This window comes from Martes martes (assembly GCF_963455335.1).
Source record: "Martes martes genome assembly, chromosome: 3".
Lineage (NCBI taxonomy): Eukaryota > Metazoa > Chordata > Mammalia > Carnivora > Mustelidae > Martes > Martes martes.
Window position 1 is genome coordinate 60,694,656 of NC_137890.1, and position 19,352 is coordinate 60,714,007.

At 41.3% G+C, this 19,352-nt stretch overlaps 1 protein-coding gene across 3 annotated transcripts in view; it reads left to right on the top strand.

Annotated features, from left to right (window-relative positions):
* Positions 1-476: 476 nt before the first annotated feature.
* The window catches only part of RNASEH2B (ribonuclease H2 subunit B), a 64,051-nt gene continuing 45,175 nt past the window's right edge, over positions 477-19,352 (top strand). For 2 of the 3 annotated variants that reach the window (XM_080798006.1, XM_080798007.1), the window contains exon 1: positions 477-1,113. In XM_080798006.1, the coding sequence (XP_080654132.1) occupies positions 1,062-1,113 (52 nt within the window). In that variant the 5' untranslated portion in view covers positions 477-1,061. The remainder of the gene's footprint in view (positions 1,114-19,352) is intronic. The other variant, XM_080798008.1, reaches the window with a different exon arrangement.

A 19,352-nucleotide genomic window follows, 5' to 3' on the forward strand; every position in this document is an offset into this window, starting at 1 on the left:
AAATAAGACATGGACTTGTATGGTGCAAGGAAAATTTTTGGAAGAACAGAGGATAAACTGTTAACAGTAATTGCCCCCAGGGAGGGGGACTGGAAATGGCGGGGGGGGGGGGGAACCTATCCTTCTTTAAAGTTATGAGGGAAGTATTTATTATCCTCCTTTTTAAAGACCATGTACCAGGCATTCCTTTTTCAAACAAAATTTTATTTTTCAAAGTTTAAATCCCCAAATTTCATGACTCTTTTTAAACATCATTTTTCAAATGCAATTTTTAACTCATTACCAAGAGTCTTCCAAAATAACAAATTCGTATTTTGAGCCTCAAATCGTACACTAACTTCTTTTTAGTGGTAAGGGCTAAACCCAGTTTGAGGACTGCTTACATTGCGTTATGAATCACGAAACAAAATATTCTGACATTAAGACCAAGGCAGAACGCGACTGCTGAACAAGATACACTGACAAGAGCGACCTCAGGATTAGGATCGGATAGAGGTCGCCCTCAACAGGGAACCTGCTGCAGGCTCTTGCTCCCCGCCGGGTGGGCGCGAATGCTCCAGCCCTCGGGGGTGGAGGTTCCTCTGTCCTGGGGCTCCGCTCCCCGGGGACCCGGCTCTCGCCCCGGGACTCTCCCCGCCGGCCGCGCCACCACTCGGCGGGCCCAGGCGACCCCTCCCGCCGCCGCGTCCCAGGGCAGCCGCCCTGCGCGCCGCGTCACTCGGCGCCTTCGGCGAGCACCTACCACTGGCCGCGCCGCGGAGGGGAGAGGCCGCGACCCTTCCCCGGGCGGCGGGCGACGCGCCATCCCTCGGGTCGCTCGGCCTGGCGCTAAATTTAAAAACTTAACCGGCGCAGCTGGCTGGCTCCGGAAACGAAAGTAATTTCGTCCCGCGGGCCGCCTCCCGGGCTCTGGCGGCGCCTCGGCGCGCCGCGCTCCCCGGAATAGACCCTTCTCCCGCCATTTTCCGCCGGCTCGTGGCAGGCCCTGCGCCCCGCGGGTGAAGCCTGCAGCCGCCGGGCCTGCAGGCGTCGGGCTCGCGCCCCCGGAGAAGGCGGCAGGCATGGACTGCGGGAACGGGGCTCGCGCCCGGCAACACGTGTTCCTGCTGCCAGGTAAACACAGCCTCCCGGGACGGCGGCGCGCCTTGCCCGACCTCTTGCCCGCCCGGCCCCGGGCGGCCGGGCCCGAGAGCGCGGAGCGGCGGACGGGGACGGCGCACGGCCGGACTTCCACTTGGAGCGGCGGGGCGCGCCCCCCGTCGGCCCTCGGCCCCCGCGGCCTGACGCGCGCACCCCAGCGGGTCGCGCCCCCCGGCGCGGTGGGTACTGGTGCCGCGCGCCCCTCGGACCCGGGTTCGGAACGGGATTCCTTCCCAGATTGTTGCTCCTCATCTTGGTCGTTCGTTACAGCTAGCTGCCGTTTTCACAACCCAAGTGCGAAAGCGCAGAAACGGACCGACCGTCTTGCCTCTGCTAGGGTGGGCCGCCGAAGGGGCCCAGGCCTGCGCGCAGCGACATGGGCTCACGGTCTCGGGGCACGCAGTGGGGCCCTGGAGTGTCTGCTTTGGGGTGCAGTTAGCTCTTCCGCACTCTTGCACTCGGCAGCTGGTCCAGCCTCTGGGTTCCCACTGGATCGGATCCTGCACTTTTTTATAGGGTCCCAGCCCTGGGCCAGGCCCTAGGTGGAGGGAAGGAGGCAGGAGGGAAGCCAGGTGGTGGTAGGGGTTAGGACAAAGGTGGTTCAAAGACATTCGGGTGGGTAGATCATGACAGGAATGCTGGAGCCAGGCCTCTTCAGCCACCCCCTGGGTGATGAGGAACCATTTGGAGTCTGCAGGGGCTTGGGATAATGGATAGTCAGTTTCCAAACATGATGGACTCCAGTAAATGTCAGAATGAAAGGGGTTTGGGACTAAGGAGAGCAAGTTGGAGAAGTTTGACCCCGTTGTAGTAGATACATTGATATGATGGCATAACATTGGAAATAAGGAATATCCTTTGTTCACTGTATTTAATTTTAGATTTAGCTCAGTAAATGCATTATTTTTACAGCAGATAATACTCTGATGATGTGATAGTTACCCAGGAACCTAGACTTTTATGATGAATATTGAAAATTATTATGTGACAGTCTGTCAAGTATAATTTGTGTATGTGTGTGTTTAACTTTTTCTCCCTTTATAAAGAGGTATAAACTGTATACAAATTTAAGTGTGCATTTCAGTGAATACACCCCTGTGTTTTCATCATGTATACATGTGTATATACCCCTGTAACGATCCCCCAAGTCAAGATATAGAACTTTTCCAGCAAGCTCATGCCTGTTGTTAGATAGCCTTAGTAGCCTTTATACTGACCTCTGTCACTAGAGATTTGTTTTGCCTGTTTGGATAAGTGTGTACTCCTTTAGGTCTGGATTCTTTTACTCAGCCTTATATCTCTAAAATTCATCCATGTTGTGTGTAGCAGTGGTTTGGTTTTTCGGGTCGTTTGTGTTTTCATTGCTGTGTGTGTCTTATTGTATGAACTTCCATGTTTATTTCCTCTACTGTGGGTGGGCGTTTGGAATGTTTCCAGTTTGTAACTATTGTGAGTTATACTTCTAAGAACATGCTTTTATGAGGCTTTTGGTAGAAGGAGACACTCATTTCCCTGGGGTGTATATACCCAGGAGTGGAACTGTTGCTTCTGGGTACCTGTGTGTGCAACTTTAGCAGATGCTGCTTAACGGTTTTCCGAAGTGGTTGTACTGATTAATACTCCCACCAGCGGTGTATGAGAGTTCCCATTGGTCCACGTCCTCCCTATAGATGTCTGTATATTAAAGCCATCAAAGCAAAATTTGGGTTTTGGCAGAATCTAGCAAAGGCTTACCTGTATACATGCTTTATGTTAGGAAAAATCCTCTTGCTTTTGTCACATCAATTCAATGAGATATTAAGGGCAGGAACTCTAATCATTCTTGCAGAATGAAGGGCATTCTTATGATTCAGATACATACAAGGGCCGATGATACTTTGCGTTTCTTATTTTCTGTTTGATCTTTGTTCTGTTTGATCAGTTTTGACATTTTCATTCTTGAGGTGTGTTTGTAGCCTCACTGTATTAAACACAAAAACTTTAAAAATAGTTAAATATTGATTGCATCCTGACAATCCTAGGTTTGATGTGTTTACTGCTGCGCTATGAGAATTTCAGTCAGCTTCCTGTTCCAAACTGAGATGTCCTATGACCTTTGAGCTTACTGGAGTGGCCTAGCAGGCGGCTGGGGCCGGGTGTTATCAGGCAGGCGCGTTCTGAAACAACTTGTTGCCTGCTCCTGTCCTTCTAGCCGGCCTTTACTGCCACCTGCAGGCTTTGAGTGTACAAACATTGGTGGATTGATCATTCCTGCCAGGCAACAATGCTTCTCAAACTTGAGGGCTTTGGTCACCTGGGCAACTGGGCCCCACCCCCAGAGTATTTGATAATGTGACTCTGGGATGGGGCTCGGGAATGAGCATTTCAAACAAGTTCCCAGGTGATGGTGATGCTGCTGTTGTACGGACACCACCAGGAAGCCCTGCACAGGGACAGCCCTTGGTAGTGAGCCGGGAGGCAGGATTAGCCAGCCTCAGGTTTAGCTCTCTTTGTGGGGGCCAGAATTAGTATCATCAGGGGTGCACATGGAAGCACAGGCTGTGAGGCCTGTCTTCACAAATACACATTTGTTGTCATTGTTGTTGTTTCTAGCAGATGAGAAATCAGCCCCAGTAAGTTGTATGTTTGAGAGAAGGAGACTACATCTTGGTTGGAGTGAGCACCATAGCTATAGTGAAGCTGGGCCCTTAAGAAAGAAAACAAAAATTTGTATAAGAATTTTTCAAAAGCATTTGGTGGAAGCAGTTTGTATTCAGTTTTAGAAAATTTCTGGGTTCTGAAGAGCTTACTCTGTGTACTGGAACATAAGCGCATTAGCCAAGAGGCAAATAGAACTTCAGAGATTTATCCATGAGACAAATGCAAAGCCACTGGACCTTGGCATGATACTTCTTTCCCGCCATTTAATTCCCGTTGTTTATCAAGTTGCCTACAATAACATTGTGTTATATGTTGAAGAATATATTAAAAAGCACTATGTAGGCCTCTTATTTTCAATTTCTTTAGAGAAGTCGAATGTCCCAGAAAAACAAAAGCTGGAACTTGGAAGGGATACTTGTGAAGTAGTCTGACTTAGGGACTTGATTTTCATAGGCCAGTGGGGACAGAACTGCCTCCCGTTTAAGCAAGGTAGGCATTTCTTGTGGTTTGGAATGGTCTTAAATGTTTCTCCAAAATGGTCTGTGGGTACTACCCTATTTGCAGTTTTAGTTACTGTAAGAGACCATCAACATCTCTATTTTTTAGAATTTGGTGTAAGTTTCTATCCTTCTTTGCTACCCCAAAAGTAAAAATTTTTAAGTCATATTTTTTAACATTTTTCTCTACTCCACGTTTTCTACACTGGTCAGTTCTACTAAGTTGAAATCTGCCCTAACGTGAGAGGTGGGCTGGGAACAGGTCCATTGAGCCTAGTAGGATACAAGATTGTGTGGATTGCTGGCATGGCTGAACCTTGTCACTGCATCAGCTCCAAGGAGATGTCAAAACACTGGGAAACCCTAATGTTCTGTGAAGGATAAAAGGAAGGACAGAAATGATCTCAGGACCACTAAATTCATTTGGGTTAGCTTGGTCTGAAAGCATGTCTCAGTCGGCCCCCTGATTAAACAGCCCCCCAGATCAAAGTAGACCACATCACATCTTCAGCTGTAGGCAAATTTTGCAATGACGTTATTCCCCTTTATCTTAAAAAAATACACGTTGACAAGTATTTTGAGGTAAAATCATATTTGTTATTTATTTCCCCACAGCATGAATAGTGCCTGTTTTTGTGAGGTTAGAGGATGGTTTGATTTTGGGGAAATAAGAATCACAGGTGGCCTGCCTCCCTTAGTCATCCCAGAAAGATTAAGGAGCCTTTTATGAGCGAGAGCATATATTCACAAATAATATCAGATTTGTCTCTCCAAATAGGATACAAAAATAGTTTTGAAAGCATTGTATGAATGCAGGCTTTAGAACTATGTTCTAATTAAATGATTGAAAAAGAAATCAAATTGAAAAGGCAAAACTGATTTTCCTATTTAATGGTAGAGACAATTTATATTAATGTTATTTCTGATTAGAGTCCTGTAGCTTTTTTGTAAGCCCACAAGAAGCACCTCTTATTTGGAAAAAAGTAACAGTTGAAAGTATGTGGTAAAGGAAGAATTGCTATAGACCTAAATAACTTTTCAGTGACCCTAAAAACAGTACATATAACTGTATGTACAAGGTACATACAGTACACATAACTGTATACAAGGTACATCCAGTACATATAACTAACTGTATGTACAAGGCACAAGGTTAATCTCAAAAGAAAAATGTCAGTGGGTTTTTTTGTTCTTTGGCAGCATTGTTTGCATGTGTGCATGTTTGTGTTTGGAAATCCAGCCTGTGAGCTGAAAGTTTCCTTACTTTCAGAAGAGCTTATTCACAGGGGAGGAAACTGTACTTAGCTTGGTGAGGGATGGGGAACAATTCAAGCGCTGATTGTAGACAACCTCTGAGTAGTGAAGCTCAGCTTCTTGGAAGATGTGTCTTTTGCTGAGTAGTCTTCTGCAGGCCTTCTGAGGGGTGGGAGTCTCTAAACTCCCCCACATGGAGCACGTGTAGTATTTCCCACACAAATCCTGAGGCTGGTTTTGTCTTTACAAAGTTGTTTTTGGTGGGAGCCCCACTGACCTTTCTCAGATGGTCATTAGATCTGCTCCCTTTGCTTGCGGAGCACGTTCTGGAGGGGATAGGCTTAGTCAGTTGTCAGTTGGTGTGATCAAGCTGAGCCTGATGCTGTCCTGCTAGTAATTGTTCTGAAAGATTTAGGACACTTACAAGAACTTATAACTCTCATGTATTTATCCTCTGAGGCAGAAATAAATTTTCATAAAACGAGAGTAAGAAATATTTTTTTTTTCATTTGAGTATAGTTGACACATGATGTTACCTTAGTTTTAGGTACACAACATAATAATTCAACAACTCGTACCTTATGTCATGCTCACCACAACTGTAGCTACCATCTGTCACCATGCAAGGCTATTACAATACCACTGACTCTGTACTTTCTAGCTATACCTTTTATCCCCATGACTTACTCATACCGTAACTGAAAGCCTGTATCTCCCTCTCCCCTTCACGCATTTTGTCCTTCTCCCTGCCTCCCCTCTTGTGGTGACCATCAGTTTGTTCTCTATTTATAGGTCTGTTTCTGCTTTTTGTTTATTTTGTTTTGTTTTTATATTACACATATAAGTGAAATCATGGTATTCTTCTCTGTCTGACTTATTTCATTTAGTATAAAACACTCTAGGTCCATCCATAGCAAAGTCTTCTCCTTTTTATGGCTGAGTAATATTCAATTGTGTGTGTGTGTGTGTGTGTGTGTGTGTGTTTTGAGATATCAACTTCCTCTTTATACATTCATCTACTGATAGACACGTGGATTCCATATCTTGGCTATTGTAAATAATGCTGCAATAAACATAGGGATGGCCATAACAACTTTTGTCTAGATATGTCTCCTAAGGTAAGGGAAACAAAAGCACATCAAAATAAAAAGCTTTTTAAAAAAATTTTGACTGCCTCAAAGTAAAAAGCTTCTGCATAGTGAAGGAAACCCATAAAACAAAAAAAGCAACCTACTGAATAGGAGAATATATTTGCAAACATTATATCCAATAAGGGGTTAATTTCCAAAATATATAAAGAACTTATATAACTCAACATAAAATAAACCTCAAAAAATGGGCAGAAGACCTGAATAGACACTTTTCCAGAGAAGACATCCAGGTGGCCAAAAGATACATGAAAAGGTGCTCAACATCACTCATCATCAGGGAAATGCAAAGCAAAACCACCATGAGATATTCCCTTACCTTTTCAGAATGGCTACAATCAAAAAAGAGAAAGTAATAAGTGTTGGTGAGGAGGTGGAGAAAAAGGAACTCCCGTGCACTGTTGGTGGGAATGCCTTTAAGGTGGTGCAGCCCCTGTGGAAAACAGGATGGAGGTTCCTCAAAAGTAGGACTACCATATGATCTAGTAATTCTAGTACTGGGTATTTACCTAAATAAAACATAATGTTTAATTTGAATAGCAGAAAAGGGGCTGCATGGATTTCCCCCATATCCTCTAAGCTTTCACCATGATAACAAACAACTCATCCGTATTTTCTAACATGTTATAATAAAACACAGCTAAAACTGGGCTTGTGCTTTTTCTTGGCTCCATGTCCTCCAACAAGTTGCATCCTCTTTGTAAAGTCTCAATTTCTTCATCTTTACAGTGGGGAGCACTGTCCCAGCCTCCAAAGCTCTTCCTTGCACCCCAAGCTCTTAGCCCCAGACTTGGGACAGAGTAAGCATTGAAAAAACATTCACTGAAAGGAAAAATGTCTCACATTCCATTTTTTCCCTCTAGTCTTTGTTACACTGCACTTTGTCCTCCTTTTCCACTTCTGTCCAAATTCTAGCCTTTCTTAAAGGCTCAGTTCAACTTTAGTTTCTACAAAGCCAAGCTATTGTATGGATCACAAAATGAATTCCAGTATTCTTAAATTTTTCTCATTTTTCTGTTTCTGCCTTTTATTTCACTATGTACTCATACTACTTATTCACTGTAACACTCACTAAAATACTGAGGGTTATTGGGGTTATACTATGTCTCTTTCTTTGAATTCCCAGTGACTTTGGGTCTGCCTAGACCTCTGGCTGCTCTTCTCCACATTCTCTGCCTGACAAATGCCTCCTTATCCTTTAAACTTAGCCCATGACTCTTCCAAGACATCTTCCCTCTGAGCCTCCCCACTGTTAGTGTGCAAGCTAGTGGTACCTCTTGGACCTATCTATGCATTTCGCCATGATTATTCAATTCACTATCTTTGGGGGGGGTGGGGCGTGGAGCAGGGCTTAAACTCATGACCCTGAGATCATGACCTAAGCTGAAATCAAGAGTTGGACACTTAACCAACTGAGCCACCCAGGTGCCCCAGTTCACGATCATTTTCATATAAAGATGTAGTGAACCCCCAGTACATGCCAGCAGCTGGAGAGAATCCAGGTGTGTACGTCCTGCGTCACCACCACTGGCTTCTGAATGCTGGGTGCCTTGGCCTTAAGCTTCAGAGCCCACCCTTGTCCAGTGTCTCTGGAAGCAGAGCATGCCACTTAGGACTTCCAGCCTTTTTTTTCAGAAGTCCTTTGTATGGGCCTTTTAAATATCTTTAAAAGATAACTTTACTTTCCAGGTGTGACTGTTGCTAAAGTGGAATGGGCTGTGTGCCGAAAGGGTCAGATCTATATGTTCTGAGGACTGTTTTATTATCTGCCCCTAAAACAACTAGGATCCAAGTTGGCCACGGTCTATAGCCAGAGCTGATTTCCTGCAGGAGCCTAAGACATTTGGTGAGGTTCTGTGGTATCCATTGCTCAATTTCGAGCACTTAAATCTTCATTTAGACATTTTTCTCCCAATATTTTTTTAGTAACTTTTTATTTTCTTCATTTTAAAGATTTTATTTATTTATTTGTTTATTTGAGAGAGAGAGAATGAGAGAGTACATGAGAGGGGGAAGGGTCAGAGGGTGAAGCAGACTGCCCTCTGAGTAGGAAGCCGGAAGCAGGACTCGATCCTGCATTTCCAGGATCATGACCGAAACCGAAGGCAGTTGCTTAACCAAATGAGCCACCCAGGCGCCCAGTAACTTCTTTTATTAGAATAGTAATATATACCCTTTAGTAAGACACAAAAACATAAAGAAGAAAATTATCTATCATCTTGCCACTGGGAAATACCAATTTTGGAAATATTTCTTTCCAGTCTTTTTATCCTGTGTGTATCCCAGTACGAAGTCAGTGTTCTTAATTTTTTTCTCATTTTTTCTATTTTTACCCGTATTTCACTATTTACTTTTTCTACATGCAAATTTTTTTCTATTGTAACAAATATACAAAATAAGTACTACTTCACAGCATACATATTTTGGATGGATTATCTTTAAGAGTGGGTAAAGACTGAAAATACAAATGGATGCCAGAAGGTGAGCATAGATTCACAGAACCCTAGTGGACTCAATGGCAAGTTGGGATTTCTTAAAAGCCATTCAAGGTTGATTTTTTAGGACAACCATGACCTCCTGCAAACATCCGTTGGGACGCTTGCCATAAATAGGATGACAGTTTGAATGGACCATGAGTCAGTCTGCCTTGGTATGGAAATTACTGTTTGCTTCACGTAGAGTCAGTCTATCCGACTTGTGTTACAAAACCCGGCCGTACTCCTTTAGGAGTTTCCTGGCTGGGTCATCTCTTCCTAGGAGGGGCCAGCTGGGTGTCGGGGGCAGGGGCAGGGCAGAGAGTCTGAGAACATCGGAAACACGCCTCGCAGCACCGGGAAGTCCAGAGTGTCTGCCTCTCTGAGAGTTCACTTCCTCTTCTCAAACCAGCTTCCTCCATTGCACCAGCCTCAGATCTCCTGGTGTCTGCTGGGAGAAGCTGCCCCTCTTCTCTTGTTTCTAGTTTCAAGACAGCCTTCTGACTGGCCCCACTGAGCTCTCATGCAAGCCCAGCCTCACCCCCTATTAGCTGTAGCCTTGAGGGCCAGCTCCACTACAGCACCAGGTGGGACTGGGAGGACGGAGGGGTACCTGAGGGTAAGGAGCGCTTCTCCAGAAGAAGGAAAGGTGAGGCTCAGTAGCACAAAGCCAACCGCGGCCCACACTCACCAGTGTGCTGGGCTTGTCTCAGCCGAGCATGCCCAGCTTCTCAGGTACTAGTGGTCTCTTTGACAGGGTGGCAGACAGGTGGGGCAGCTCCTTCTTTTACCCAGGGTTTATGTAATTTTTAGGAAGCCCATCTTCTAGGGTTTGTATCTTCTAGCCCCTATACCTTCACACTACACTTTGATGTATGTTACTGTAGGTGACCGTCTCCGTGGCCTTTGGAAGTAGTCAAGGCAAGCTTTATTATCACCATTTCACAAGACTTGGAGAAGTCAGATCATCTGACCAACACTCAACAGGAATGAAATGGCTGAGATTCCAGGCTCTCCCCGGTCCTCTGGGACCCCTGCCATGTGCCAGAGGCCACTCTGCTGACTGAATGGTGCTACCTCACCAGGGTAGGAGAGCTGGAAGGATCAGAAAGGGCTGGGGTTCCCTCTCTTGTCAGGTTGATGACCAGGGACCAAGCACACCTCCTATTCTGGAGCCAGCCTGGTTATGGTTGGACATCCCAGTCAGGTCTGTCCTTTCAACCCCTCCAGAATTTTCCTGCTTCCTAGATATTTGGAGAGCTCCATCTTGATGTATTGTCGGTCTCTGTGGCTCTGAATTGTCTGCACACCTGAAGTTTTTTCATCAGTTTCTTCTTTAGCACAGAGACCAATCCCAAAAACATGGCTATGGGTAGGGGCAGCCCCGAGAAAATGGAGATTTTATCTTCTCTGGTTTTGGTGAAGGTCAGTTTTCATTTTTTATTTTTTCTTCTTTCTTCAAAGCTTCAAAATTAAAAAGATATTCTTAGAGGAACCCATAACTTGAAAATTATTTCTCTGGTGCATGCCTCTCTCTAGCTTTCTTGGTTTGCCTCCTGTAGTGTTCAAGGAAGCTGAAAGCTTCAAAGCCAGGAACGTGACCCAGAGCTCTTTGATGGCAGTGGTAGCATCTTGGGAAGGGAAGACATAGAGTTAATGCTGAAATTAGCATTCCTGGAAGTAGCGAGTGACTTGAAAATTATGCTGACTTGTCTTGCATGCATTGTATTTGTGTCCTAACCAAGTGTTTCCAAGGAGCTATCCCTGGCAATGGAACAGACGGAACCAAGGGGGTTGAATGTGTTCTAATGGCCGATGACTACAGAAAATGAACTGGAACCTATTTAGATCACTGTATTGCATGAGCATGAGAGTGATGTTCTCATCCTTTTTTTTTTCCCTATTGGACCTTCTTAAGAAAATGGAATACCCTTGATACGGTATCTAAAAATAAAGTAAGTGATGCTTTGATGTCTGTTCTTTCTTTTCCATGTAACAGTGGGTGTGTGTTTCTCAGAGCTTATCTGCTGTGTGCCAGAAATCAGACAGGGCCATGAACAAATGTCCATTGCTTCCAAGTCATAAGAACACTTGGCAAAAAGGTGACTTTCCCTCCTGTCTCATGTCTTTGAACTTTAAACGATACGGAGAAACTTGTCTTAACCAAGAGAGGGATAAGAAAGACCTGCCAAGTTTAAACACTGGTTGATAACTAACTTCATATCAGCTGTACAACCCATACCATGTAGTCTGAAGATGAAAAATAACGTTCTCTTTTGCCTTCTACAAGAGCTCCTGACTAACTTGCCGGTGTTACAGAATGGTTAAGTCCATGCCTTGATCCATACTCAGGTTATCACGGAAATCTCGGGGGTGTATGTGGCTACGTATGGGATATTGCATTCTCTAACAGGAAGATCAGTTTCCCTTTCTCGCATTTGGTCAAGCTTGACTCCATCTGGTTATCACTTGAGGTTTCTTGTGTCCCACAACAGATTTCTCTCATCCTTTATTTATGTCTCTTTTGATCTAGCCCTTTTCTCTTTCTCCCTTTCCCGTTTTCCTTCTGCTGCATGCAGCCCTGGCAGTGTGGGATTCTGGCCGCACTGAAGTGGGGGCAGCTGACTGGATGACTTTCTGGTCCTCAAGGCCGGGCAGGACACAACAAGAGGAGACGGAGGAGTCTGGGACATCTGTGTTGTGAGAGAACAGTTGTACGAGCTAGTTCTTGTGCTTCAGAGCTGCAGCTTCTGTTTTTTGAGTTGAGACGGATGAGATGGGAGATTAAGAGTTTCTCTGAAGTATCATAGTTTAAACTGTTGGTTGCCTGAGTTTATTCTTGGCTCTACGTATAGTTAAATAGCTCTGCGACCTGGTTTCTTAACTTTGGGAAACTTTCTCACGCGAAAAAGCGGGAATCCCAAATAATACCTACTTCATAGAGTTGTTATAAGGATAATATTATGTAACTTATATCAAGGACATTGCCCAGTATGTAGTAAATGCCCAATACATATTAGCCACTGTTCGTTGTTTTACATTCATTGGACACCGTTGTCTCTTTATCGCTGGTATGTTTTCTTTAAAGTTCAAATGTCAGGAAAGAAGCAATCAGACTTTCCTTTCTGTTGAGGTACTTAGATCAGGATGGTAAACAGATGGAAGATTTGCTGCTAGAGTTAATGGTGACCAGTGGGACGTAAAATTGGACTTTTATAGAAAACACAAAGACCATGAGAAAACTGCTATGGAATTGGTTAGGCCTAAGAAGCTAGACTGGCAGGGCTAGAGACTATTGGGAAGTTTAAGATATTTCTGAGTCCGAAATGACTGAAAAGACTGAGTACCTGCTTCTGATTTGTCTGAATTCTTTTATTTTTGTGAAAACACTCTTTTGGCCAGCATGGTTTATGTCTTCTCTTCTGTAAGAGAAAACAGTCAAAGAAAAAAAAAAAGAAGAAGAAGAAAGAAAGAAAATGTAAAGCCTACTCTTTAAAAAAAATATAATTTGAAGTCTTACTTTATTCAGCATAGTTTTAGAAGAAGGTGTTTCATATAAGTCAATTTTCTGGATAAATGAAGTTTAGCTTGCTAAGTATCAAAACTTGTTTTACCATTTCTTACTGAGATTTTTCTAAAATCAAAGAACACATTCATGTAACATTTGTTGAGCATGTCACATGTGCCAAAAACTGGGTATTTTACTATATACAATCTTAATTTCCACACGTAAAATGCATTATATTTGGATTAAAAAAAAAAATCTCGGTCCTAATGTAATCTCTTCTTGGAAAGCTAATTGTTAGGCCCTTAGATAATTTTGTGCTTAAAATTTCTTCAACTTTTATACTTTGATCTTATTATTCCCTACATATTCTTAATGTTTCCATATTATTGAGAGAAAGAAAACTGGTTTTCAACTGAGTGCTTATTACGTATTCTAGGCACTTTCATATATATTATATTTAAGCTTAAGAAAAACCTATAAAATAATTATTATTATGCACATTTTATAAATGAGGCAGCTGAGGCAACAGAGTCTGAGTATCATGCCCAAGCTCATACTGCTGAGAAGGGGAGCTGTGAGTCGATTGTGGACTTCTCTGTCTCCAGATCTTGTGCTCTTTCTATGCAGACATTATCAAAGAAATAGGCCTCAGCTAAAACTGGGTTAATAGAGGAGAAGCCTTCACCACACTCCCACTCTCTTACTCTTCAGATTCCTTCCCATTATTCTAAAAACAGATTTTTTTTCTTCCTTAATTAATTTAGCTATCCTTTAGCTCTGCTAGATGTAGGTAAAAGTTAGAAAAAAGATGGAGCTTCTAAGCCTTTGGATGAGAAACTGGTCCATGGGATGATACAGGATTTTCTAGATTTAAATGAAAATTTAAAAAAATAAAACAAAACACAACAACAACAACAGCAGCAAAAACCCTTAACTTTCATAGAGCCTTTAATTTATAGTCACAAGTACTTTTGTGTGCCTAAGGCCAGGTATAGACTAAAGAATTTATCAGAAGTCTTATAGCAATATAAGTTCTTTACTTATGCTAAGCCATCAAAATCCAGTGGGGGTAAATCCTCCATAAAGGCAATGAAAACATTGGCAAAGATGGCCAAAATCAACTTTTTCAAAACTCTTGAAATTAGCCAAAGTCTTCCAACAATCTGAGAAGTGTTTATTCAGGAAAAACTGCTGAATCTCATTAAGCAGTCTTTGTGGCATTGTAACTTGAACTGCTCACATATCCCTCTCTTCAGGTCTACAGTAACCTTGAAAAATAGCAGTCTTGCAAACATGGTGCTTGTAAAAACCAGCAGCATTGCAACCATTGGGCTGGACAGGCCCCAACTGGAGCTTCTTAAGAAGTCCCGTTCCCAGAGCATTGTCCCTGTTTGACCTGTCTTGCAGTTCCCTGGAAAAGCTTGATGGGAGCTTAGAACTTGCTCTGCAGGAAATATCTTGCCCTCAGGGCATTTGTCAAAAATGATCAGTGGCAATTGTTTAATAGATCAGCTGCTGAGGGGGCAATAGCAGTTGGACAAATAAGGACCTGGTCAAAAAAGTGAGACATGGGGATAAGGTATCTCCCTAAGGGACTTTTAGAAGCTCTGACATAGTCCTAGGACATTAAAAGACTGAGCACATATTCAGGACTGTGTGCATGCCCAGGAAAGACCTGAGAAGGCCCTAATCTCTCGCCTCTGACTGATTTTGAGGTCCTAGGCAAGCAGTTAATAAAAGCTAAGGCAGAAGTTTAAATTACTTGAGTGTTGCAGGAGTATCCCAAAACACATGCAGAATTCCTCAGCAAATGTTGGGAGACTGATTTGTTCAAAACATTTACGAAATCTCAGGCTAATCATTAGCTATCCAGTAAACTAACTGAGGCATCAGTGGTTACAGAGCATACAGACTTTATAGGATTAGTCCAGGAAGGTCACTAAACAAATAGCAACAACTGCAATGATGACAAAAAACAGCAATAACAATAAATCTTGGAGAGTTGGGGTAGGGGAGTCTGATTTCCAGAATTGTCACATTAATTATTACATTTCTAATATGTCTAGTTTGTTTGTTTTTTTTAAAGGTGTGGGACACCTGAAGAAAAAGGAAGGTAGGTTTATACACAGGAGAAAAAAAGTAGTAAATAAAACCTGTCCCTGTGGGGGCCAAGTTGTTGGACTTACTCTGCAAAGATTTTAATCAGCTATTATAAATATATTTAAAGAACTAAAGCAAAATATGTCTTAAAAATTAATGAGAAGTATGATAATGAAACCTTACAAAATAGAGTATATCAATAAAGAGAAATAGAAATTTATAAAGAATATATAAATTCTGGAGTTTAAAAGTACAATAACTGAAATGAAAAATTCATTAGCAGGCTCAATAGCATATTTGGACTGGCAGAGAAGAGAAACAGCAAACTTGAAGACAGGTCAATTAAGATTAGCTGGCCTGAGGAACAGAAAGAAAAAAGCAGTAAGAAAATAGAACATAATCTCATATACCTGTGGTACACCACCAAGCACACTAACATATGTATGGGGGAGGTCCAGAAGGAGAAGAGAGAGAAAAAGGAGCAAAAAGAATATTTGAAGATTGGACAAACACCTCCCAAATTTGATGAAAAACATTACATATTCAAGAACCTCAATAAACTCCAAGTAGGATAAACTGAAAGAGATCCATACCTACACACACATAGTCAAACTGTCAAATGATAAAGACAAAGAGAGAATCTTGAAAGTAGCAAGAGAATATGACTTATCAAGTACAGAGATCCTCAATAAAATAAACTGCTGACTTCTCATTAGAAATCATAGAGGCCAGAAGTTAATTGGAGGGCATATTCAAGATACTTAAAGAAAAAGATACTGAACCAAGAATTCTATATCTGGCAAAACTATCTTTCAAAACTGAGGGAGGGGGCACTTGGGTGGCTCAGTCGGTGAAGCATCTGCCTTTGGTTCAGGTCATGATCCTGGAGTCCCAGGATTGAGCCCAGCATTGGGCTCCCTGCTCAGGGGGAGTCTTCTTCTCCCTTTCCCTCTCCCCTGACTCATGTTTGCTCTTCTCTCTCTCTCTCCCCTAGTCTCTCTCAAATAAATAAATAAAATCTTAAAAAAAAAAAAAACTGAGGGAGAAACTAAGGCATTCTCAGATACAGAAGAACTGAGGGAATTCATCACTAGCAAATGTGACCCTCAAAAATCATGAAGGGAGTCCTTCAGATTGAAAGGAAAAGAAACTAGATGGTAACTTGAATCCACACGAGATATTCAGAGCACCAGTAAAGATAATACATAGCGAACTATAAAAGACAGTACAATGTTATTTTTGTTTGTGACTCTTTTCTATCTGATTTAAAATACAACTTCAGGGGCACCTGGGTGACAGTCAGTTGAGTGTTGGACTCTTGGTTTTGGCTCAGGTCATAATCTCATTGTTGTGAGATCAAGTCCTGTGTCAAGTTTTGGGCTCAGTCTGGAGTCTGCTTAAGATTCTCTCCCCTTCCTTCTACCCCTCCCATTCATGCTCTCACTCTCTCTCTCTCTAAAATAAATAAATATCTTTTAAAAATTTTTTTAAAATACAACTTCATAAGGCAAAAGATATAAAATGGTTAATGGGCTTATATAAAGATATAATTTGTGTGTGTGTGTATATGCCTGTGTATATATGTATGTATATGGCACAGAATACTAGCACAAAGGAGGGGGAGGAAAAGGAATGTATTACAGGAAAGTTTCTGGTTACTATTGAAGTTTTCAAGTTAATATTAATCTGAACTACATTATTGTAAGTTAAGTTACTAAGTATAATTCTCAAGATAATGACTGAGAAAATAACTCCCCCAAAATATAGTAAAAGAAATGAAAAGAGAATTAAAACAATGCACTAGAAAAAAAATCTATTAAACATAATAGAAGGCAGTAATAGAGGAATAGAGGAACAAACCTTATGGCATATAGAAAATAAAGTTAAGTGGCAGATGTAAATCCTACCTATCTGTAATCACATTAAAGGTAAATGCATTAAACTTTCCTAATAAAAGGCAGAGATTGGCACAATGTGTGTGTGTGTGTGTGTGTGTGTGTGTGTGTGTGTAGGGGCATGACCCACCTGTATGTTATTTAAAAGATGCACACTTTAAATTAAAAGACACAAATAGGTTGAAAATAAACAGATGGAAAAGATATACCATGCAAACAGTAACCAAAGGAGAGTTGGAGTGGCTATACTAATATCATATAAAATAGACTTTAAGACAAAAATTGTTGCTGAACACAAAAAGGGATATTTTTAAATGATAACAGTGTTAGTATATTAGGAAGATATAACAATCATATATACACCTAATGACAGAGCCCCAAAACACATGAACCAAAACCTGACAGAATTGAAGGTAAATATACACAATTTAATAATAGTAGGAGGAGATTTAAATAACCCTTTTCCAATTGGCTAAAACAACTAAGAGGAAAATTATCAAGGAAACAGAAGACTTGAGCAACACTATACAGTGACTAGACTTAAGAGACATCTGTAAGAACACTCCACTCAGCAATGGGATACATACTCTCCCTAAATGAATATGAAACATTCTCTAGAAAAAAACATCACAGGCCATAACAAACCTCACTACATTTAAAAGGATTAAAATTATACAATATATGCTCTCCAAAAACACTAAAATGAAAATAGAAAGCAATAACAGAAGGAAATTTGGGGACTTCACAAATGTGGAAATTAAGTGACACACCTTTAAAATAACCAATGGATCAAAGTGAATGCAATGAGTGAAAATGACACAAAATATATAAAAAACATAAAGGATGCAAGTAAATCAGTGTTCAGAGCAAAATATGTAGTTGCAGATGCCTAAAGGAGAAAGGTCTCAAATAACCTAAACTTCCAGTTTAAGAAACTAGAAAAAGGAAAACAAATCAAACCTAAAGCAAATAGAAAGGAAGGGAATGAAAATTAGAGTAGAAATAAAGAAAGTAGGGAATAGAAAAACAACAGAGAGAAAAATCAGTGAAACCAAAGTTGGTCCTTTTGAAAACATCAACAAAATTACCAAATCTTTCATTAAAATGGGAAAAAAAGAAATTTCAAATTACTAAAATCAGGAATGAAAGAGGGGACATCACTACTGACCTTACAGAAATTAAAAAGGATCATGGGGGACACTACAAACAACTGTATACCAAGGAAATAGATAGCTTAGATTAAATGGACAAAGCTCTAGTATGGCATAAATTACCAAAACCAACTCAGGAGGAAATAGACAATCCGAATGGACCCATAGCAAGTAAAGAAATTAAGTTAAATTGAAAGTTTCCCACAGGGACGGAAAAAAAAAGCCGAATCTTTACATAGTTTCACTGGTAAATTCCACTAAACATTGAGCATATTAATATGAATCTTTTACAAAGTTTTCCCCAAAATAGGAAAGAGAGAGAACATTTCCCAACAAATTCTACAAGGCCAGTATTGCTTTCATACCAACACTAGTCAAAAGCATAGGAAAAATACAGATCAATATCCCTTACGAGCATAGATGCAAAAGACCTCAACAACTAACAAACCAAATCCAGAAGTATGTAAAAAGCATTATACACTTTGACCAAGTGAGATTTATCCTAAGAATGCAATGTTGATTCAACATACTAAAATCAATCAATATAATATACCATTGTAATAAAATAAAAGCCCCAAACCACATAACCATCTTAACAGCCACAGAAATAGCGTTTGAGAAAATATGACACTATATCATCCTAAACAACAGTCCAAAAATTAGGAATAGGGAACTTTCTCAATCTGATAGAGGGCATCTATAAAAAATCCCCAGGTACTATCATGCTAACACATTTCATATGAGATTTTCTTTACATGTTGAAATGAAAATGCCTATTGGGTTAAGTAAAATATATTATTGACACTTATTTTACCTATGTTTAATGTGTCTCCTAGCAAATTTTAAATTTTATAAGTGCTCACCTTTGTGGAATTAATTTTATGTTCTGCACCCTGGGCCTCCAGGGTCTGGTAGATCTGGGCCCTATTCCCTGTCCTGTAAGACTGGTTGATTGAAAGGGGAGGGTGAAGCATGGAGGGTAGAGCATGGAGACTGAGGAAGTGGACTGGAGAAGATGGGGGTGAAGGGTGGGGGTGGGGCAGATAAAGATCCCTTATGAATGCAGTCTTGCTGTGAGAGCAGGGGGCTTTGTTTTATTCACAGCTGTATCCTTAGTGCCTAGGATAGTACTGGGAACAGAAAATTGGTAATAAAATAAAGATTGGTAATTTAAAAAAAAAGATTCAGTAAGAGGGTGGTGTTTATTAGTGAATGGTTCTATATTCAGCATCTGATACTTGGTGCCGTGGGTCCAGAGATTCTAGCAGATAAAAACATGGTTTAGTGAGATCGTACATGGCATCTGATAATCCCCCAACCATGCGATGGGTATACGAGATGGGACAGAGGACTAAGGGGAACTAGAAAGTGGTAGTTGGGAGTTTGACAAAGTTAGTTTGTTGTTGCCAGGTTTGATTGTACAAGGCAAAATCTTTGCCTAGTGATTTTTTTTCATATCTAGGGAGCACATATTTGAAGTGCGCCCTTTATGTAAAATCACCCAATTTCCAAATATTGGCACCTAAATTCAAATTTTTTCAAATG